Below are 23997 nucleotides of genomic sequence, written 5' to 3'. Positions count from 1 at the left end.
TATTTAGGTAAAACATGTGCCACAGATAGGACTATAATTTAACAATATTTTCTAATATACAGGGCTACCCGTTTTCACAGGGTGACAGAAATTTATGTTTTTTTTAAATGGAATACCCTGTATATTTTTCCATTTTTGGATTCTACTCGATGTTCTCTTTAATAAAATATAGTGTTTTGAAATATTATACGAGGTAGTTTAAAATATAACTACGTTTTTTTGTTAATTTTGTAGGAACATTCACACCCTATACATATTGTTAGTGATTTGATACCCAAACTTCTATTAATTTATGTTTAAACGAGTTTTAATATAGTCTACTATTGCCAGTTATTAATAGTATACCAAAATTTTAGTATACGGGGTTGGTTGAAACTCGGAATGAGTATTTTCTGAGTTTTCTTACATGGGACACCCTGTATTTTAGTATTATAATAAAATGATATTTTATGGTACCTTTTTATTTGTTAAGCATTTTCTATACCATATTTATATATTAATTTCGGCAGTAAATTGATACAGATAAAAATGTTTTATGTGCATGGATCACACTCGCTTCTTGTGTGTGCGGACTTCTATTTGTTTAGCTGTATTTTATTTTCATGAAACGTGTTTTACGTTTCATGTTTTATGTTTCATAATTCTTTGGTGTGGGGCCCCTCGAAGATAAAAAAGTTCCACGCACATGAATCACACTCGTTTCATTGGTGGGCTGACTTCTACTATTTATTTAGCAGGATTTTATTTTCATGAAACGTGTTTTACGTTTCATCTTTCTTTGGTGTGCGGCTTCCCCAAGGCGAGCCGCACACCAACGAAACATGAAACGTAAAACATTAAACGTGAAACGTAAAATACGATTCATGAAAATAAAACACGGCTAAACAAACCTTAAAATTCGCCTACCAATGAAACGAGTGTGATTCATGCTCATAAAACATTTTTATTTTCGGAGAGTCGCATAAATGGCCCAACGTCTATTTGTTTAGCAGTGTTTAATTTCCATGAAACGTGATTTACGCTTCATGTTTCTTTGATGTGCGGCCTGCCTAAGGGAGCTAAAGCTCTTTACAGATGGCGCGTAGTAATTTATTTTTTATATCTCCAGAACGCTTCCAATTCGAAAGACAAAAATTGGTCCGCCTTTTTTTCTTCCAGAGATGAATCGATTCCTTCAATTGCGAATCTCTAGTACCGGTCATAGGAATCTTTTTTGTCTTTCCCTTTTAGGTGTTTTTGGCACTAGATTATTAAATTGTGAGGTATTCTAGTACTAAAATGTACTCCTGCTTTAAGTCAGTAGGATGCACGGTTTTCTGGAAAAATCCATTTTAAAATTTCTCGTTTGTTGAATTTGAAAAAAATTTTAAAAAAATTAAAAAAATAACTTTTAGTACTAGAATACCTCATAATTTAATACCCTACTCTCATAAATGTCTAAAAATTTAAAGACCAATAAGTTATGAGATAAAATATCCGTTGATCTACCCAGGACGGATGCCTATGACCAGTACTAGAAATTCACAATTGATAAAATCGATTTTTCTAAATTCTTTTAAACTCAAAAAACCAAAAAACGAAAAATTTTTCAAATCGATTTTTCTAGAACACTGCGTATTCTTCTGAGTTAAAGCAAAAGTACGTTTTAGTACAAAACTATCCCAGAATTCAATAATCCAGTGTCAGAGATGCTTAAAAGTTAGACAGAAAAGTTATTCGATAAAATATCCGTTTCCGTACCCAAAACGGACCCCTATGACCGGTACTAAAAATTTACAATTGATAATTGACATTTGACAATTGACCTCTTAAAGATAAATAAGTGTACCAGTTTTCGTTTTTCCAAATAAAAGCGTTCTGCAGCTATTTTAAAGAAAAATAATTACAAGACTTCGATATGCTTCTTCTAGACGAAGCATATCGAAGTAGAGGTCGTCCGCCAACCAGATGGTCTGATGACATCAAACGGATCGACAGAAACTTGATGCAGACAGCACAGGACAGAAATGCATGGAGAAGACTGAGGGAGACCTATATCCAGCATTGGATAGATTCGGGTTGAATTATGACGATGATGAATTACAAGACGCCATCTTTAAAGAGCTCTAGCTTTCCACGGAAGCATTTTTGAACTAGGTGAATTGAGTTAAATTTTCTTAAAATTATCTGAGGCGTCTCCGGTTTTCGTTTGTTATGAGAGCTTTTAGACACCCTGTATAATATAATGGGTAGGTAAGTTCCCTACTATAACCAATAAATTGTAAAAATTGTTTATTTACTTTTATTGCGTTTACTTAGATAAAAATATGATCTAATCACTTAAAATAAAGATGTTACAGTTTGATATTAGATTTGAAAAGTGTGTAAAAATTCCGAGACATTCACGAAAATAATATTTAATAGGATACGCTTGTTTTAATGATATACATACAAATTAATTTTTTGTATTATTCATCTTTGCGGTTATCCTGCCAAGTTGTAAACGGTTTTAGATTAGTGTTTTTTAAGCATACTCGACATCGTATGACTCAGAAAATTGTGGTTATATGAATATGTTTGTATAACACCCTGAAATAATTTTACAGACACACAATTTAATTTTTTTATACGAAATAACTATACAACCATCCTGCCTCTTTGAAAATAGATTTATATTAACCGTCTAGAGATATGTGCGAAATGGCATGACTTAGAAAATCGTGTAATTTTCCACGAATTTTCTTACAAATTTTTTAACTATATATAGTAAAAAAGGTGTAACTAAACATCCTGCCAGTTTGAATGTCTACTGAAATAATTTATTTTATAACAAAATTTATTTTATGACTTAGAAAATCACGGAACCAAAGTGAAAATTTTATACAGAATTTTCCAAGAAACAAGTGCAGTGAAACATTAGGTGACGTCATGCCAACATTTTTTTTTTGGTCATTTTGAAATAAATATGATTAATTTATTAAGTTGGCAGGACTTAGAAAATTATGAAAATTTCATTATTTTTATTACATGTTTGTATATCTGTATACTCCATTAGTCCTTTTGCAACCGTCCTGCCCAAAAAAATTTCTTCATAAAATAGGTAGTATCCTGTTATTCTATGGATATGGCAGGACTTAAAAATTCATCGCAACTCCCAATTTTTTTTTCATTTAAAATCTAATTTTCACAGGAAAATGTCACAGGAAACCTGTGGATTTTTCCCCAAATTGTAAGTACCTTCTCTAACCTTCCAGTATTGAAAAGGGCAGGACTTAAAAAATCGTGGTTGACTTCTGTTAATATCTCCCGGTTTATAAGTCGATGTTAAAAGATAAATTTGTTAAGAGTGCTCAAAGGGCAACATGATTCACTGCTCGATAAGAACGTGTGGTTCTTGCCAGTTCAATGGACACAGACCAACAAAAGTATAGGAGATGACAATCTATTTATCAGACAAAAGTGACATGACAAGACTGGTAGTCAATTTTTTGGTCATGAATTTAAAAATAGAATAGGTCATGAATTTGAATTTAAATTATTAGTTAAGCTGAAAAGATGTTAATAACTGTATTAAAGTGGAATTTAAATTATAATAAATTAGATTCTATTGTAAAAGTCTAAAAGGCAACTCTCTGTTACAGAAAGAACTGTTATTATTGTTAGGTTAATAAAAGTGTTATTCATAGTAAAGCCAATGACGTCATTGATAGCAGTTTAAAAAAGAAGACGAAAGTTTAATTTAGTTTGAAATAGAGAAATGAAAAATACTTAAATGTAAACAACTTAGACGAAAAAATATAAGTATTCTGGGCTGATTTATCGGATAATAGGCCATTTTTGGGAAAAGTTATTTACCAGCAATTTCATTGCTGGAATCGAAGCTTATGATTATATATATTAATAATATAGGTATTCAAAGTCCGCAGATATTGTGCTACTTTTTTTATTAACAAAATGGCGCCCCCAAATCGTGTTTTTTTCAGTTTTTGCTCCATAACTCCGAACATTTTAACTTTACACCAAAAACGCCCTAACAAAAATTCACCGAAATTAAATTCTGCATAAAGACATGTTTTTTCCGATCTGCTGCGACAAAAATTTTCCTCGGAAAATGCGGGTTTTCCCAACAAAATCTTTAAATTTGAAATAAAGTTTTAGATAAGTAATTATCTACCAATAATTAAATAACTCGGTGACATACAAGCTTTCTTGGTTTAGATTTTATATGCCTACTCAATTTGTACCTGTAGAAATTGTTATCTAATATAAATTCCTTAATAAAAACATGATCTTGTTCGTGAATAATGCTTTACATTTTTTATATTTTTCTGTTTTCTATGTTTTTTAATTCCATTGGGAACTGTGTATTTCTAGTTCGTTTGGATAATCAGCAACAGTTACCAAAGGTTTACACTGATGTAACTGTTATTTAAAAAATCCTGCCTGAATAATAAATTACGAAGTTGCCTACAGAAATTTTAAAAATAATTCTAAAAAATAACTTTACCTAAACTACAATCATATACAAGTCGGTGCAATGTTCTAATCTCAAAATACTGCGTGAATCTGACAAAAGTTCTATTATGCCTTTTTCCATATTCATACAAGCATCCTGAGACCAGAACTATGAGCCTCCCTGTGTATCAATTCTAATTTCTAACCAATATAAATTACAAATACTTTTAAAATGTATACTATTCGACTTTGAAAACTATGGTTGGTAATTCTAGTACCAATTGTACGTTGCTGTATGCTTCCTACTATTGTACTTTTCTATGACATGCTCGGTGATTAACTAGGTATCCTTACCTTGAAGATATGTACGTGTAGGTGGGTGTTATGTTGCTGGGTATTCTATAACTAGATGTCAGTTTAAAAGAGAAATATTAAATAAACATATAACAAACCCTGATAATAACATTTTTTCATAGTTTTTGGTGTTTATATTTATACAAAAGTATTGTCAAAAGAAGAAACTTTAGACTATATGTATTCCACAGAGCTCGTATCTTATATGCCACTTTGTTTATGATGTAATTCATCAATATTTCTTTAATTCTGTGTTGCTTTACCTAAATTCTAGTTTTCTAAGGTTTTGTTTCCCATATGTGTGTGAAAATATAACATTAACTGTCATCAAATCCACAAAACATCTCGTTTAAATGAATTTTGTGTCTTCCATCTCTTATAAAATGCCAGTAATATGTATTCCTTTCCGTACACGTTCTATTTGTTCGCGTCTTATTTCTTCCCGATAGATGAAGTAGAATGGATAATCCTATACATACTACGCATTTCATTTCTTATGAATCATTTACGTCGTTCTAATAAACTGATTTAGATGCTTTTATTTAGAATTTTTTACTGTAAAAAGCCTGACAATAAATAATTATTCCTAAATATTCTCAATACATTGGAATTGTTGGGTATGATTTTTTTTAACGTATAACATTTGAAATATTTTTAATATTAAAAAAGTTAATAAAACTGTTCAACCTTAGTATTAAAGTTTTATATAATATTATGGATTCCAGTGTTTGTGGCAGTTTTAAATCAATTTACTGATTTAAAGTATTGTATCTTTTGACTTACAATCTCAATTTTATTATTTCATCTTTGAAGCATCTTTAAAGCAACATCATTATCATTCTAGAATTAACTGATAAAGACCTCACTCCCTCTCTAAGGGAAAATACACTGATCCAATATGCCTCGGGCACAGTATATTATAATATAGCTTTGACAAAGAATTATTTAAACTGTGCCTCGGGTATCAAAAGGATCAGCCTTTGAGGGAATTTTTTTCTATATTAACGAGCACTAGATGGATTAGTATGTTGAAGTATCTTCTCAAAATATTGTGACATCTAGAGTTGTTGGTGTCTTTCATAATGATCTTCTAAAGATGTTAACTAAGACCAAGGTCTATGAAATTCTTTAAAGGCTCGTTGAAGTGAAGTTGTGGCTAAAATTAAAGATATAGTCTGAATACTTTCGAATTTCCATTGTTTTCTTATTTATACCGAAAGGTCTACAATTAGCGATTTTCTCACTACATTTAACACGCTGATTATTATTCCTACGTACGGAAATACCTATGACTGTTGTTAGTCTAGATAGTTTGTTTACTAGTAAAAGATTCAATCTATCAGCTAACATTTTCATTTTGAATCTGAGATGTTTCAGATATTTAATACTTAAATAAACTTGAGTATTCGTTATTTGTACTCGGTTTGTTTAGCTCTGTTATTTGGAGCTCTCATATTATTTTATACTTTAGTACGTGTATGCTCTAATAGATCTTTAAATTCTTACAAAGTCCTATAATGTTTCATGCATTTTATATTAATATTGTCACTATCGTTTGTAATCAATTATTCTTCTTCTTCTTTTGGTGCCTATTCGTTTCGAATATTGGCAATCATTCTGGCTATACTTATTTTTTTAATTGATGCTTTAAATAGATTAGTTGTTGTTGTGGAGAACTGTTTCCTCATGTTATTTAACCATGATATTCTTCTTCTCCCTATTCATCGTTTTCGGAATACTTTGTCTAGAAGGATTATTTTCAGTAATGTGTAGTTAGTGCTTAAGTAAAGTTTTTTCTCCATGGCTTTAGTGAGTGTCCAGAATTCAATATACAGTGAGGACGTTTGAGTTGGAATAAATTCATTATCTCGAGAATGGGCGAATTTGGAGAAAAATCCTGAGACAGGTCGATTTTTATTTTTAAATTATGACTTTTTGGCATACTAGTGACGTCATCCATCTGGACGTGATGACGTAATCGATGATTTTTTTAAATGATAGTAGGTGTTGTGTGATAGCTCATTTGAAACGTTATTTAATTCTGTACTCAGTAATATAAACATTAAGATAATTATTTATACAGGGTGTAAAAAAGAACATTTTTTATTATATTAATTTACACAAAAGAAGAATGTAATTTATTTAATTCAAAATACATGTTACTGCTGTCAGAGAAACAGGTAGTAATGTTTATTTCACAAATAAACATTGCTTTTCGCTTATATTCTATGTTCAAACTGCTAAGAGACAGGTGGGTGGCAGTTTTCACACTGAATTTAAGCAAAAAGCAATGTTTATTTGTCAAATAAACATTTCTCTCTGTATTCGGACCGCACTTAAATATATTTTGAAATAAATGAATTACATAAGTACATTCTTCTTTTTGTCTCAATTAATTTAATTAAAACAAAAAATTTTTGGACACCCTATATAAATAATTATGTTAACGTTTATATTACTGAATATAGAATTAAATAACCTTTCAAATGAGCTATCACACGACCCCTACTCTCTTTTAAGAAAATCATCGATTACGTCATCACGCCAAGATGTATGATGTCACTAGTAGGGTATATATGCCAAAAAGTCATAATTTAAAAATAAAAATCGACCTGTCTCGACATTTCTCTCCAAATTCGCCCCTTCTCGAGATAATTAATTTATTCCAACTCAAACGTCCTCACTGTATAATTAATTAGTTATATTTCCTGTTTTATAAATGTTCTGTTTTTTAGTCGTGTTTCTAAGAGCTCAAATCTTGATCTTTCAATGATCTCGATGTGCCATGATCGAATATTGAAATTCATTAAAAATAGTGGGCTTTAGACATTGCTTATTTAAAATTTTGAAGATTTATTTAATATTTCCCCAATAGTTACCTTGCTGTTGTTGATAATACTGTTGTTGTTGAGGTTGTGACTGCTGTTGTTGTGACTGTTGCTGTTGTTGTTGTTGTTGTTGCTGCTGCTGCTGCTGCTGCTGTAGCTGTTGCTGTTGCTGTTGTTCCGATCTTTGCTGACCCTGTCGTTGCTGATTCCTCTGCTGATATTGTCTTTGATTTCTTCGATCGACCAATTCATCTTCAGACATGTTGCTCTCATAATTTTCTTTAGTTATTTCTGCAACGCATCGGTGTGCTAGTATTTAGAAATAGGATTCTAAGAAAAATGATTAGTATTTCTTTTTATGACACCAAGATCTAACTCCAAATCTATGAATTTAAGATGCAGACAGTTCTAAGCTTATTTTACTGCTTTTTTAGCTAATGTGCCAGATATATTAAACATTAGAGAAGCTAGGTAAAATACTGACGAGAAGACTGATGATACTGACAGAACAACACCAATTTTAAATGTGTACCAATGCGGAAAAGTTCATTTGTACAATTAACTAGGAAATTGACTGGTTAAAATTGTTCTAACTTGAATACATTATGAGATGGAATGGAGGGACAATAAATATTGAGTCGCCTATCTCAAAGTGGAATATTAAAAATGCTGATTGGACTAACTTTGGACAAACAAATCGAACAGGACATTAACCAAACAAACTACACATCATCAAACGACATAGACAAATTTTTAAGTACATTTTTACAAACCATCACAACCGCCGCAGTGACATAATGACTAACTTTACCAAACAAATCAAAAAGATCTTAACCAAACCAACTTCACATCATCAAACGACATAGACAAATTTTTAAGTACATTTTTACAAACCATCACAGCAGCCGCAGTGACATAGTATGTAAGAAAAACAAAAATTTTAATGAAACATAAACCTCTTCCGTTGTGGACACCTGAATGCAGCCAAGCTACAAGAGCATATAAGAAAGCTTTTAATAGACTAAAGCATCACAAGACAGACGAAAACACAACGGAACACAAAAGACGACGAGCTGAGGCAAGATACATTCTAAAAAAGAATAGAAAAGAATCCTGTAAAAAATTCATCTCGTCTCTAAATACCTCTTCAACCATAAGTACAGTTTAGAGAAATTAAGGAAAATCTCTGGCAAAAGCCAACCATATAAAATTCCTTTTCTAGCAAAAAATAACAAAATAATTAGTGATAGAAAGGAAATCGTAGATATGTTAGCAAACCAATACGAATTAAATTCCAGAGATGAAAATTACACTGGCGATTTTAAAATGCATAAGAATAACGTAGAAAAAAATATATTGCGATTCGACGACCATGAGATTCACAACCTTAACGTTCATTTTTCCTTAATAGAACTTGCTGAAACCTTAAACTCTTCCAAAAATTCAAGCCCGGGACCAGACGGTATCCCCCTAGCATTACTACTACATCTTCCAGACAACGGGAAAAATTTATTATTAGACCTTTATAATTTTATCTGGAGTAACCAGGTTTTCCCTTCAACCTGGTCCGCATTAATACTACCTCTTCTCAGACCTGATAAATCCCGGACATCACCAGAATCATATCGACCAATATCTTTAACCAATATTATATGTAAAGTGTTAGAGAAAATGGTAAATAAAAGACTGATATGGTATTTAGAACAATAAAAACTTCTTATCCCACAACAAAGCGGATTAAGGCATAGACAATGCCTACTATATACAACTTAATAGACTTAGAGTCAGGAATACATGAAGGATTTGCAAATAAACAAAATTGTATCGCAGTCTTCTTTGATATTAATAAATCTTACGATACCGTACGGCGATTCAATATCATATCGAAATTGCATAATTGGAATATCAGAGGCAATATGTTAAAATTCATATCAAATTTTCTTCAACATCGCAGCCTCATAGTTCGATCAGACAACGTTAACTCAGATAAAAAAGTTCAAGAGTACGGAGAACCACAAGGATCAGTTATAAGCTCAACCCTTTTCCTAATAGCCATAAACGACATACTTCAACAATGCTCACCTATTGTCAAAGGAAGAGTATACGCTGATGACTTAGTTTTATTTGCCGAAGGAAAAACTCTACATCTGTACAAAAACATTTGCGACAAACAATTAATCATTTAGAATCATGGTCTAGCTAGGTCTATCGGATTACAATTCTCACCGACAAAAACTAAATGTATTCTATTCAAACGAAAACATGACACTCGAACTCCACATCTGAAGCTTTATAACCAAACCCTCAGTTTCACAAATAATGTCCGATTTTTAGGCATGGTTTTCGACCAAAAGTTATCATGGAAAGAGCATACAGAAGAACTTAAAAAATCAGGCCAAGCAGGATTAAATTTTATGAAAGCTATTTCCAGCCAAAACTGGGGAGCAGATCAAATTACACTATTACATATGTATATAAATCTTTAGTTAGATCCAAACTCGACTATGGTGCGATAGTTTATTTATCAAGCAAATCAGTATTGAAAACCCTAGAAACTGTTCAAAACACATCTCTACGAATAGCTACAGGTGCGTTTCGAACGACACCAGTTGAAATTTTAAAACGTCATTTTACCTAACAGGTAAAATGACGTTCTTGTTCTTAAAAAAAATTTCGTAGCACATTTTGGTAATTGGATTGATTCCAAATAAATGCATCATGTGTAGCGCCTGGATAACGTGCATTTACATCCATTATCTTAAAATTTCTATTACGTACCTACTTATCTAACAATAACTTATTTACAGTATCAATCAAGTTTTGAAAGAATGCAAAATTACCAGGATCTGACCTAAATCTATCATAAAAATGTTTTTCATGGTCGCCTTCCACTAAAATTTCAGCTTCCCTCACAACATTCAACATATTTTTTAATATCTAATCTTTCACATTCATTTTCCCAAAACTTTATTTACAACAAGAAAAGAGTTGAGGTTAAGAAGAACGCCGTTGTTGTAGAACGTATGATGAAGACCACTCGTGGTCGATCGATCATTTTGAGCGATGATTTCGAACGGATCGTTTAAGATTCGTTCCTCCAGAATTGCATTTTTGGAAAACGTTCGCTCATTACGTCACGAACGTATACGTTCAGCAAACGATCGTTCTCGAGAATTGACTCCCCGACCAAGTGAGAATAACACGTTTGCGGCTGGGACACAGCAACCTAACACATAAACACCTCTTTACGCGAACTGTGCCGCCTATGTGTGAAAACTGTGAAACAACACTCTCCGTGAAGCATATATTAACTGAGTGCAAAACATGTGAAGCAAAAGAAAGAAGTACACTATCCCAAAGAATATGAAGGAAGCCTTAGGAGTAAATAAATTAACGTAAAAAACACAAAAGTTATCTTAAAGACTCAGGACTGTATAATTATTGTAATTCTTACTAACTTTACTTTTGTTATATTTTTTAGATCGCTAATAACCCTTGTGGTTTCAGCATAAATAAATAAATAAAAAAGTTAGAATAGTGCAAACTTATTCTTTATGTTTTGACTACGCACGCATAAAAGAGTTCTTCAAATTGTTTTTTTTTTTGTAGATGTCAAAATTTCTAACAGGAGGCCGTAGATCAAAAGAAAAAAAAGCAAATACATAAGTATAAAATATTGAACGACACCGGTTTGGTATTTGAACCAAACAAATGCGCAAAGTATTCGAGTATTTAAACTAAACTAAAGAAACTAAACAACAGCACTAAAAATGCGAGTGGCACAAAGGCGCATGGACAGATCGATTCTCGGCGTGACAAAAAAAGACAAAATAAGGAACCAAGACTTAAGGAAAAAAACAGGTATCACTGATGTCGTTGAACGTATAGCCAAGCTGAAATGGAATTGGGCAGGTCACATAGCGCGACTGAAAGACTCAAGATGGACCAGAAAACTAATTGGCTGGCGCCCAAGAGAAGACAAACGCAGCAGAGGACGACCCTTAACACGCTGGATGGACCACATTAAACGGATATCCAATAAATGGCAACAAGACGCACAGAACCGTGAATAGTGGCGAAGAATGGGAGAGACCTATGTCCAGCAGTGGACAGAAGAGGTTTCATGATGATGATGATGAAAGAAATTGGGGTTCGTTCACAACAGTACTTTTCAATCTTTCAGCCATAAGTAAAATTATAATTTCAACAATGATTATCAACCTTCAGTAATGTAGAGCAGAAGAAGAGGAAGCACATCGCTAAAACGCATTATGATGAATTAGCTATAAATATGGTAGACTTATTCAGAAAAGACACACATAAAAAATACCAAAAGTACCTAATTAGTTTTTATATCTGGCACAAGCACTGCAAATGCCTAAGTGATTCTAAAAGCTGGCCAAAAATACGTAATACTTTAATTATTCATGCCAATATTAAAAATCTACTTCTACAAAAATTCAAAAATTATGTTCTGAGTATAGAGTATCTGTAGACTTTTCATTTATATTGTAACACAACTATTATTTTTGAAAGAAAATTTTATAATTTAAAAATAAATATGAAACATTTATTAACATAAATATGGTTTTACTATTATAATTTCCTTTATTAAAAAGAAAGTAAGATGACATTTTTTTTCGTTTTCCAATAGAAAGCAAAGCAGTTGAAATGTCTGATGTATCCTATTATTAAAAGCTGTCTTCTCTTTCCAAAGCTATAAAACAAGTAGTGTAGTTTAAGAAGAGTATTTGAATCTAGATTGATGCAGATTAATACATTCTGTTGAATTTCAAGAGAAGAAGATACGGCAGGAAAGTAAACAAAGATTTATCAAATATTAAGTTTTTGTTTGACCAAACTAGTCGGCTAATGGTGCGCATCGTGAAATTTAGCGCATCATTGTTTCCAATCTTAGATTTAATAAAATTTTAAAAACTGTATTGCCGCGTCATCTATTAGCAAATGCCAGGGCTATCCCACACAAACGAATGTCGGGAGATACTTTACCGGTTGGCAGTTATCGTTTACATCTTAGGCCTTGTTTAGATAGGGCGGTTTGCCAACGTAAACGTCGCGATTAACCTGTTTAAACGCTGGTAAACCGCGTAAAACTCGCGGTTGCATATGTACGATGATGAGCGGTTGCATTTGTTTATATGTTAACTTGAACCGCAGCGGTTGGGTTTTTCAGGTAAACTGCGATGTCGACGTTGGCATACCGCCTGCATATAAACAAGCCCTTAGATTAGGAAGTGTAAAATTCTCCCTACTCTAAGGGCTTGTTTTTATGTAGGCGGTTTGCCAGCGGTTGACGCTGCGCTTAGCCGACGTTTGCATCGTACACATGAAAGCGATTGACTGGCAGTCTCATTCCTCCCCTAGTATTAACTTACAACCACCGCGATTTGACGACGGAGAGGTTGCATACTTATGTACGATTCTATTTGTTTCTTGGCAACTCGAACCGCGGCGGTTGGGTTTTTCAGGTAAACCGCGGCGTCAAACGTTGGCAAACCGCCCTATCTGAACAAGGCCTATCAAACGTTGGCAAACCGCCCTATCTGAACAAGGCCTAAGGTTTACATGTTTTCACGTGGTATGTAATTGTTCGTGTGTAATGTAATTCTTAATAGAAATATCGTTTAAAAAGTACAGATACAAGTTACTTATTTACCATTTAACACATTGCTCTAATTAATTTTGCCCGAATTTTTTTTTATCTAATTTTAGAGTATGTGGTGAACTGGAAAAGTCGTCTAAAATGATACAAGAAATAATGATGCTGTGGTTCCAAGTATATCCAGCAGCAGCATTTTAGGAAATCTAAGTTCACTTCCGAAACCACCCCAAACAAAAAATAATATCCGCAAAAAAAACCACAGTCTCAGATTTTAACAGAAACGCTTAACAGAAAAAAACTTAAGAGGGAAATTAAAAAAAAGCAAGACGATATCGTTTAAATACGCGTTAAAATGGACAAAGGGCAAAGAGAAATCGGGTGAAGTCGAGTTCGCTCCGCTTCGTTCAGGTATATTTTAGAAGGGTACGAATTGGCTCCCGCATGAATGCGGGTAGGCTCTCATATAATCGCGGAAACATTAGACATTGTTGCCAAATCGTGTAATATTTATACTGCTTAGGAAATTTACATAGTGATATAGACTTTTTATAGGAAAATTATACTTTTAGACAAATACTTTTAGAGTTTGTTTTAGTTCAACATTGGCATATGTGGCAATTTTAACACAAATTATCGGTGTCGGCCGGTATGCGCTCGACCGTTTTGCGCTCTTACCTGAAATCGGCCGGTTTGCGCTCTACACTCTAATACCCGAAAGTTAAGTTAGGACCGAAGGGTTAGGTCTTCCTCCTTTCCCATAGATATTTCTAGGAAGGTACCTGTTTCTAACAAAAAGAGAAAATTTGAAAGAAGTGACAACGCTGGGTGATATTTTCGACGTGTTTAGGTAAAATAAATTTTGTCTATGGGAGCCAATTCGGACCCTACCTTTTTTAGTTCAGGTAAAATTCTTACCATTGGGAGCGAACTCGACCCCGTCCGAGAAATCCGCGAAATTGAAAAACAGGTACAAAAAGGAAAATTTTTGACGACAGCAGCTTCGAAGATATTTCAGAAAGTGAACTGTGCGATGATGATGAGTTGGACGATCTCGAGTGAGATTAAAACGACTTCTGTGTATTATGTACTAATGGTAGCAAACAGGATAATGCATGGAACATGTTGAGATTATGTTGTCAATGGACTTATGCAATGTTTACAGGAGGGGATAGTCAAGAAAGATAAATTTATGACTTCTGCTAGGCTTAGTTTTTTTCATATATGTGTAACTTGGATTCTAATCGTTTTCCGTATATTTGCTTGTCCCTTTAATATTTATGCTTAATAAACTACATTTTTTAGAGATATTTTTAAGTTCAATTATTACACACAGTTATCCGACCCATGCGTACCATTATCCGAATAGGTCGGAAAATTGCACGCGTTACACTAATTGGAAATTTCGCTTCTCACTCTTCTACTGTTCAACCGTTCGTGGAATGTGGTGTCTACCAATATACCTAGGCCCTTAAAGTATATCTTCAAAAAAGTTGGAAACTGAAATGTTTTAAGTTTTTGCAATATACTGAATTTCTTAGGTGCGCACCAATAGCCGACTCTTCCCTACACGTTTGCGCGAAATCCCGCAAAAAAAAACAAAACATAAATGCACTCATGGTACAGGAGGAAAAGTGTTGCTTAAGCTATGTTACAGAAAGCTGAATTAGGATTAGCGGAATTAGAGTTTTGACATGGTTTGGGGACATTGTTGTCCTTAACAGGATTTTGTCCCAACTTATGGAAGTAAACTGGACAAAGAATCAAATAGAATAATAATATATTTTACATGTAGATTTGCGAAAAAAACAATAAAACCAACGGTATATTAACTATGTCAATAAATAGGATCACCACATTTCAAGACTTAAATAAATTAAATTAACGTAAAGAAAAAGAAGACTATTAATAAGAGAAAATACAATAGGTACTTTATTAATTAAGCGGCATATTTTTATTAATGAACTGTTTTCTATATGAATTTGATAAATGTAAGAAATGTCATACTGTAACATTTTCATCCTTTTAGTAAGACTTTTCATTCACAGTCATTTGTTTCGAGCTTTTGTCATATGTCGTATAATCCGTGTATATTAATATTGTACACAGATTGTACAACATAATATGACAGAAGTTCGAAACAAATGACAATCGATGAAAAGCCCTATATACATTCCATGTGAATAAACTTCTATTTTTATCACTCACGTCAAAAAAATAAAACTGTGTGACGAAAATAAGTTTAATTAGTTTGTTAGTATTCATAAAGTGTGTGAAAAAAATTAAAAAATATTAAACATCGCTTTACCGATAGATGGAATTCCTCCTTGTTGCCGATGTGTTGTGGAGTTCGGAAATATTTCTTTGTCGCTTAAATTCTCTTCCGGCTCAATTATCTGAAAAATTACATACATTAAATTCTAATATATTCTAAATATATATAGGTATACAGGGTGATCAACTTCTGTGACAAAGTCCAATATATCAGTTATTATACAATATACGAAAAAAAGTTGTTAATAAAAGTTATAGACACCGTTAATGTACACATTTTAAAATTAGTGAGAAATATACAGGGTCCTCCATAACACGGTGCCAAACCAAAGTTATGTTTTTTTAAATAGAACACCCTGTATTTTATTCAAAATCTGGGTTTTCTACATTTTTCTGATTAAAAAGATATTTTGAAAAGAACACTTGTCTAGGGTTATACTGAGTGTTTCAAAGTTACGAGCACTTTTATCAAAAAAGCATACTGATTTGATCGCCCTGTATGATTCTAACAGTGTAATATAAACTTATTTTTTTACTGCTGTTGACTGTCAATATTAAAGTAGTTTTGCAACAACATACAATTTTTTTATCACTACACAAATTGTATACAGGGTAAGTCAAAATGCAAATAAAAGATTTTCTTCATATTTTTAAATGGATTAAAATTAAATTAAACCCTGTATTTTATATTACCATCTAAAAGTTCTTTCATTATACTTGCATATCTTTTAAATATTCCCTATACCTAAAGTTATTAGTTTTCGAGATATTTTAGTTTTATTGTTGATAACTCATAGATACGTTTATTACAGTAAATTAATTACCCGTAATATTAGAAACCCCAATGAGTTTGTTAATGATAATTAAAATTAGACTGAATTTCATTTTTTCTCCAAGTTTATGGCAAATTTTATACAATAACGACAATTTTATATTTACTAACAAAATGATATTAATTTTCCGCTAAGAAATGGGAACTATAAATTACTGAACGTTCTTGTTTAAGGTGGCTTTGAAATAATTGACACAAGAACTGTCAGATGAATATTTTAATTATCTGTATGTTTTTATTTTTGTTATTGATTATAATTGTTTGCCATATTGTTATAATTGTTACCTAACAATGAATTTTAGTGGTGAAGAAATGACAGACATTATATGGATTTTAGGAGAGTGTTTCAAAAACTCATTAGTTGCCACAAGAATTTATGAGGAACGGTGTCCAAAGCGTCACCAACCAAATAAGAGAGCATTTGACAACTTATTAGACAGGTTTAATCGTACTGGTTCTGTTTATGAAGCAAAGGAAAAAACAAAAATCATTATTACGGATGAAAATGAATTAAGTGTTTTACTGGTTGTTACGTAAAATCCTCATACTAGTATTCAAAATATTACAAGCGAGCAAGATAAAGTTATAGATCTATCCAAAACATACTCAAGAAAAACAACATGCACCCATTTCATATACAATTACATCAGGAACTTGTTGGGGATGATTTCGAACGAAGAGTACAATTTTGTCAATGGTCACAACAACAAATAGTTATACAGAGAGATTTTTTTGAGTTTGTTCTTTCTTTTTGGAGACGAGGCAACATTTCACAAAAATGGTAGTGTAAAAACAGACACAATTTTCATTATTATTCCACAACCAATCCGTACTGTGCTCAGACACATAGTCAAACGAGATGATCCTTAAATGTTTGGGGTGGAATCATAGGCAATTACGTTATAGGTCCTTTTTTCTTTGAGGAATCGGTAAATGGTGAGGTTTATTTAAATTTTCTAGTGAATCATTTACCTATTCTACTTGAAAATGTACCATTAAACATCCGCCAACATATGTGGTACCTTCACGACGGAGCCCCTGCTCACCACAACGCACTTGTCAACGGTGAACTCGATGAACTATTTCCTGAAAGATGGATAGGAAGAGATGGACCAGTTCACTGGCCACCCAGATCACCAGAATTAAACGAAGTTGACTTCTTTTTTTGGGGTTATATTAAAGAGGTAGTGTATAGGACACCTCCAACAATAGTTGACGATATGAAATATAGATTCAAAACGCCTTTCAAAGTGTCACACAACAAATGCTTACAAACATCAGTAGGTCTTTCGAAACTCGTTTCCAGGCTTGTGTAGACACTATGAAAGGTCATTTTGAACACCTTTTATAACATAAGAAGTACGTTGAACAATTTGTTTATTTAATTTAGGTTTTTTAATAAATTTTAATACATTAAAGTATTGTTATTAATAACTAAGTAATACATGTTGTTATCAACAATAAATCTAAAATATCTCGAAAACTGATAACTTTAGGTATAGGGAATATTTAAAAGATATGTAAGCATAGTGATAGAACTTTTCGACAATAATATAAAATACATCCATTTAAAATTATCAAGAAAATCTTGTATTTACATTTTGACTTACCCTGTATACAATTTGTGTAGTTATAAAAAAATTGTACATTTTTGCAAAACTACTTTAATATTGACAGTCAAAAGCATTAAAAAAATAAGTTTATATTACACCGTTAGAAACATATAGGGCGATCAAGTCAGTATGATTTTTTAATAAAAGTGCTCGCAACTTTGAAACACTCAGTTTAACCGTAGACAAGTGTTATATCTTTTTAATCACAAAAATGTAGAGAAACCAGATTTTGAATAAAATATAGGATGTTCTATTTAAAAAAACATAACTTTGGTTTGGCACCGTGTTATGGAGGACCCTGTATATTTCTCACTAATTTTAAAATGTGTACATTAAAGGTGCCTATAACTTTTATTGACAACTTTTTTTCGTATATTTTATATTAACAGATATATTGGACTTTGTCACAGAAGTTGATCACTCTGTATAAAAGTTGACGTGTAGCAGCGTTTTTATAATTTTCTAAAATAAGGGCACAAACAATTTTATTCCATAAGTGGTTTCCACACTTTATAATTTCAAAATTTCGGCCTGGTGTATTCATAATATTTATACTCTACATAATAATATAGTCTGTCTTCTTCTTCACGTGCTACTCCTAGCGGAGATTGGAAATCATCATGGTCACTGCGACTTTGTTAGCAGCGCGCCTAAAAGGTACAATCGAACTACACCCGAACCATTCACGTAGATTGCGAAGCCACGATATTTTTCTTCTTCCCACACCTCTTTTCTCCTTAATTTTGCCGTGCATAATATTCCTTAAAGGTTCGTACTTTTCACCCCTCATAATGTGCCCTAAGTGTTCCATCTTTCTAGTTTTTATCTCATTTATAATTTCGCATTTTTTGTCTAAAGTTTATAGTACTTGCGCGTTAGTGACGCGGTCCACCTATGATATTTTCAGAATGCGCCACCATATAGCACCACATCTCGAATGCTTCGATGTTTTTTATGGTCGACTGTTTTAGTGGCCAAGCCTCAACTCCATATAACAGGGTGGAAAAGACATAACATCGCACATCGCAGCATTCGTATTCGTAACTTTATACGGGGTGATTGATTAGTTGGGTAAAGCTCAATAGATCCGCCATCGTAATAGACATCAATAAAAGTTAATAACAAAAATTTTAGCCACCAATGAGCTTCACATTACAAAATTAGTTAGAATGTTACAGGGTGTTCTATAACACAGTGGCAGACCAAACTTTTGTTTTTTTAAATGGAACACTCTATATTTTATTTTAAATTCGAAATCATGTTAACTTGTACATCACAAAAATGTAAGGGTTTGTTATGTTATACAGGGTAATTAGAAAGTTGTAACCAATTTTATATGAAAATCGTAACAAGTTCAACTCCCTGTATAAATAAAAATAAGCAAAACAGCAATGGCTTATTAATGCTATATTTTTTTATTTATTGTCAAAATTTTTAAGAATTATTGACAGTGCTAATTTTCTATATTGCCTTCTTTATGTATGAATAAAAAACAAAAAGTTGTGACTGGCTAATTGCCACCCAATTCTATGCCATAAAAGAAGAAAAAAATTTTCTTTATAACAAATACAGGGTGAGTCAAAACGCAAGTACATTATTTTCTCAGTAATGTTAAAAGAAACACCCTGTACTTTATATCACTATTGAAAAGTAATATTATCGTACTTTAATTTTTATATAACATTCCCTATGTCCAAATTTATTAGTTTTCGAGATATTTTCATTTTTCAGAGCAAATTATTTTAGGTGTCTAAATTTATCTAAATTTTAAGTAAGTCATGACTGAATTGACAGCTGACGATTACTGATTAGATATCAATCCGGTAATCAATGTAACAATGTAGCAAATAAAGAAAAAAAATTATTAATATACATTTAAAAAAACACAACCACAACATGCAACATTTTTGAAACAATTAAAAACTAGTTATTTATGTAAATGTAACAAATAAAGAAAGAAATTTAGTAATAAATTTTACAAAGAAACACTTACTTACTTACTTAATCCAGAACTCGTCTACCTTTCGGTGTGAGTTATTACGGAGTTAGGTTCTCTGTCGTTTTTTTCCACATTTCCTTCCATTTCCTTCTCTCCATGGCCAATGCTTTTGTTTCCTCCCATTTTATTCCTCTTTTGTCGGCCGCTTCCCTCACTTCTTCTGTCCACGTCTTTCTTGGTCTTCCTCTATTCTTTCTTCCCATATCTCTCGCTTCATATATCTGTCTTCCTATTTTTTCTTCTCCTCTTCTCAGTACATGTCCGAGTCATCTAAGTTGTCCTTGTTCGATTGTTGTTGTAACTGGGTGTATTTTCAGATTTTCTCTAAAGGTTTGATTTATAATTTTATCTTTCCTTGTTTTCCCTCTATTGTTCTCAAAAATTTCATTTCTGTGCTTATTAGTCTATTTTTTGCCTTTTTGTTAATGCCCAAGATTCATAGGTATAGGTTAGGGTTTCACAATCTTTTTTACTATTTTACTATTTCCGTTTTTATATTCTTAGGTATTTCTTCCTTTTTTTAAAAGTTACCCTTAATAATATTGTACAGCTTACCAGTCTTTGAAATTCTTTCAAAAAAATACATAAACAAAAAATACAACATTTTGTGAAGACTATTAAACACTACTTTTGTATGTAAATGTAACAATGTAAGAAATAAAGAACGAGAAATAATTTATCAGTAACACATTCTGCAAAAAAAAATGTTTAAAAAAATTAGAAGCTACTTTTAAGAGGAAACAGTAGCGATCATCAGGTAGCCAAAACGAGGTTCCAAGATTGCGGCTGTAATTTTGAATATTTTTTCGAGATATTTGGCACACGTATTCGTAATATAATAAAGAATGGCGGTACATAGCCCAATTTGAAAAATATATTAATACAGTCAAACCCGCTTATTAGAATACCTCTTAAAGGAATATCCCGGTTTAAGGAATAGAAATTTGAGGTCCCAAAACGTTGCTACTACCGACTGATGAACGGTAATTAGAATATCCCGGTTATAGGAATACGTCTGATTGGCACGAAGGCTATTCCAATAAGCGGGTTCGACTGTATGTGGAGATTACTCTGTAATGAAATACAATATAAAAAAACGAGCCTGTACCGCCATTAAGAAGAATAAAAAAATACACTTTCTTCAAATAAACTTTTTTATCCGATGCGTAGATTTTGTGTCATTTTGGAACTAGTTATTAGTAGTCATTAGTAGTTCCAAAATGACACAAAATCTAGGCATCGGATAAAAAAGTTAATTTGAAGAAAGTGTATTTTTTTGTTCTTCTTAATGGAGGTACAGGCTCGTTTTTTTAATATTGTATTTAATTACAGAGTAATTTCCACATATTAATATATTTTTCAAATTGGGCTCTGTACCGCCATTCTTTATTATATTACGAATAAGTGTGCCAAATATCTCGAAAAAATATTCAAAATTACAGCCGCAATCTTGGAACGCGTTTTGGCTACCTGTTGATCGCTACTGTTTCCTCTTAATAAAATATTTTTTAATATTTAATTACATAAGGTGTTCAAAATTACATCCTAACACATTTATGCACGCCTAAAAACGATCATTGAAAGAACTACTTATTCTACGAAGCATTTGTAAATTAACACATCGAAATAAACTTTGCATTCCATTTTCCATCTCATCCCTTGTTGTTGAAGGTATTTTATAAACTTTATTATTAACGTAACTCCCAAAAAAATCAGCCTAGTTTATTAAATTCTGGTGATTTGGGTGACCACGCTACTGGCCCATTGAAAAATGAAAATATCTCGAAAACTAATAAATTTAGACATGGAAATGTTATCTAAAAATTAAAGTACGGTAATCTTACTTTTCAATAGTGATATAAAATACAGGGTATTCTATTTAAAATTACTGAGAAAATAATGTACTTGCGTTTTGACTCACCCTGTATTTGATTTAAAGAAAAATAGCAATATTGAAATTCATTGAAAATTTTGACAATACGTAAAATAACATGGCATTAATAAACCATTGCTCTTTTGCTTATTTTTATTTAAAAAGGGAGTTGAACTTGTTACGATTTTCATATAAAATTGATTATAACTTTGTAAATACCCTGTATAACATACCAAACCTTTATATTTTTGTGATGAAGAAGTTAACAGGATTTCGAATTTAAAATAAAATATAGGGTGTTCCATTAAAAAAAAAACATAAGTTTGGTCTGGCACTGTGTTATCGAACACCCTGTAACATTCTAACTAATTTTGTAATGTGAAGCTCCAAGTTGGCTACAATTTTTGTTATTAACTTTTATTGCTATCTATTACTATAGCGGATCTATTGAGCTTTACCCCACTAATCAATCACCCTATATTGATATCACGATTGCAAAAGAGTTTGCGCATTTCACAATTTCATCAGGACCATCAGATTATGTTATTAAGTAGCTTTTAAAAATATAAAAACATACATTCCATTCCATACGTTCCATTAAAAATAACGCTTTTGGATAATGCTAGGCCTGCGCGAGTCTATTATCTTATTAACCTAGTAAATTTACCATTTACCATGAAAATCGACGAGTGTCAACATTTTTTAGAACAGGTTATAGGAAAAAAATCAGTTTTAGAATAGAAACATAAAAGAATAATAAATTTCATGAAACAACAGTATTGCATCAGGTCACCTTAATACTTGGACCAGTAATTGGATAGGTTTTCTTTCTCCCGTAGCTAGTTGAACGACCTTACTAATATTCTAATATCATTACTACCTACTAATATAGGCACTGTTCCATAGCTTACATCATTATCGTAGTTTGATTAGAGTCACAATAATAATTATAGTATCCTCACCTGTTGTCCAGTTTGCTGTTGCTGCTGCCTCGGCATCTGCTGACGAAGATGAGCTGGCATCACGGCAGAATGTGGCTGTTGTCTAGACTTGACAGCTCCTCCTCGTAAGACGCTAAGCGGTATAGGAGTTGGTACACTGTCTGCTGACTGACTGTCTCTTGCCTTAGTGCGCACTGTGACATGTTTAGGGTTTAAACCTAGCAACTTACTGATATCAATTAGCGCATGGTCCCCAGTAGGGCTATCTACATCTGTGACTTTCTTCCCGTCGGCGTATACTGCGTAACCTGTTATGGCAGAACCGGGGTGGTGTGGATTGAGGATAGGATGCCAGGTAACCAATAACGTTCCATCTTGTGGTCCTAGCGAAATAAATTTATTATGATAAATTTATAAATAACTGAAAATTACGATTAGTGCTATATGAATAAATATGTTAAAAACTTATTAGCATTGGCTTTTTACCGAATACGTTACGTCAGATTATAGGCAGGCTAAGAACGACCACTTTTGGTTTTAATAAAAGAAGAAAATGTGTATTGTAGATAAAAAAACCAAAAAAAAAATTAAAAGAATGCGGAAAATTCTATTAGATCAGATAGGTAAGTAATTTTTGAACAGATTTATGAAATAGGTAAAGATTTAATAGCATTTTTAGGAAACCAACTCCCATCTAAGCTAATAACTGTCCAGTTGTCGAATTCTTTGATTTCTAAAGAAGATAGATGTATGCATAACTATTTAAGCTTCAATTGTCAATATCTACGAGCTAAAGAATGTTAATTGAACTTTTTTTTTACTTGCCTTGTCTAATAATATATTTACCACAATTAGAACAGAACACAGATACATTGTTACCATAATCACGCTGGTTTTCTACAAAGTAACATGCTCGATAAATCAATCTAAAGGTTTTCACTTTTGATACATGAAAACAAGAGCAAGTCGAATTGGGAGAATAAGATGGAAGAATACTTCACAATAAAAATCCGTTCATATGAGTTTCCAAGACTTTTTTGCCTGCAGATGCATTGTCCTGAGAAATTTGATATTTTTTTCTTCTTTACGCCGGATCTGTTTTCATGGATCAGTCATATTATAGTAATTATACAGAGTTGGCCAAAGAAAAGAGTCCACCTCGATATTTGACAGTATTATTAGATTTTAAGGAAATTACGAAATAAGTCGATTTTTGATCTAAGGGGGAC

The 23997-nt window shown here is 32.3% G+C and overlaps 1 protein-coding gene across 2 annotated transcripts in view; it reads right to left on the bottom strand.

The window, feature by feature from the left end:
- The window catches only part of LOC126881345 (RIMS-binding protein 2), a 509061-nt gene that overhangs the window by 137553 nt on the left and 347511 nt on the right, over positions 1–23997 (bottom strand). The window contains exons 11-13 of one of the 2 annotated variants that reach the window (XM_050645576.1): positions 22790–23151; positions 15545–15632; positions 7668–7907 (exon numbers count right to left, since the gene is read on the bottom strand). In XM_050645576.1, coding sequence (XP_050501533.1) covers positions 7668–7907; positions 15545–15632; positions 22790–23151 — 690 coding nt within the window. Of the gene's footprint in view, positions 1–7667; positions 7926–15544; positions 15633–22789; positions 23152–23997 lie in introns of both variants that reach the window. The other variant, XM_050645577.1, reaches the window with a different exon arrangement.

The sequence above is a fragment of the Diabrotica virgifera genome, chromosome 3 (genome assembly GCF_917563875.1).
Source record: "Diabrotica virgifera virgifera chromosome 3, PGI_DIABVI_V3a".
Taxonomy (NCBI): domain Eukaryota; kingdom Metazoa; phylum Arthropoda; class Insecta; order Coleoptera; family Chrysomelidae; genus Diabrotica; species Diabrotica virgifera.
The sequence above is the reverse complement of the archived record's forward strand: the minus strand, read 5'-3'. Positions and strand labels throughout refer to the sequence as shown.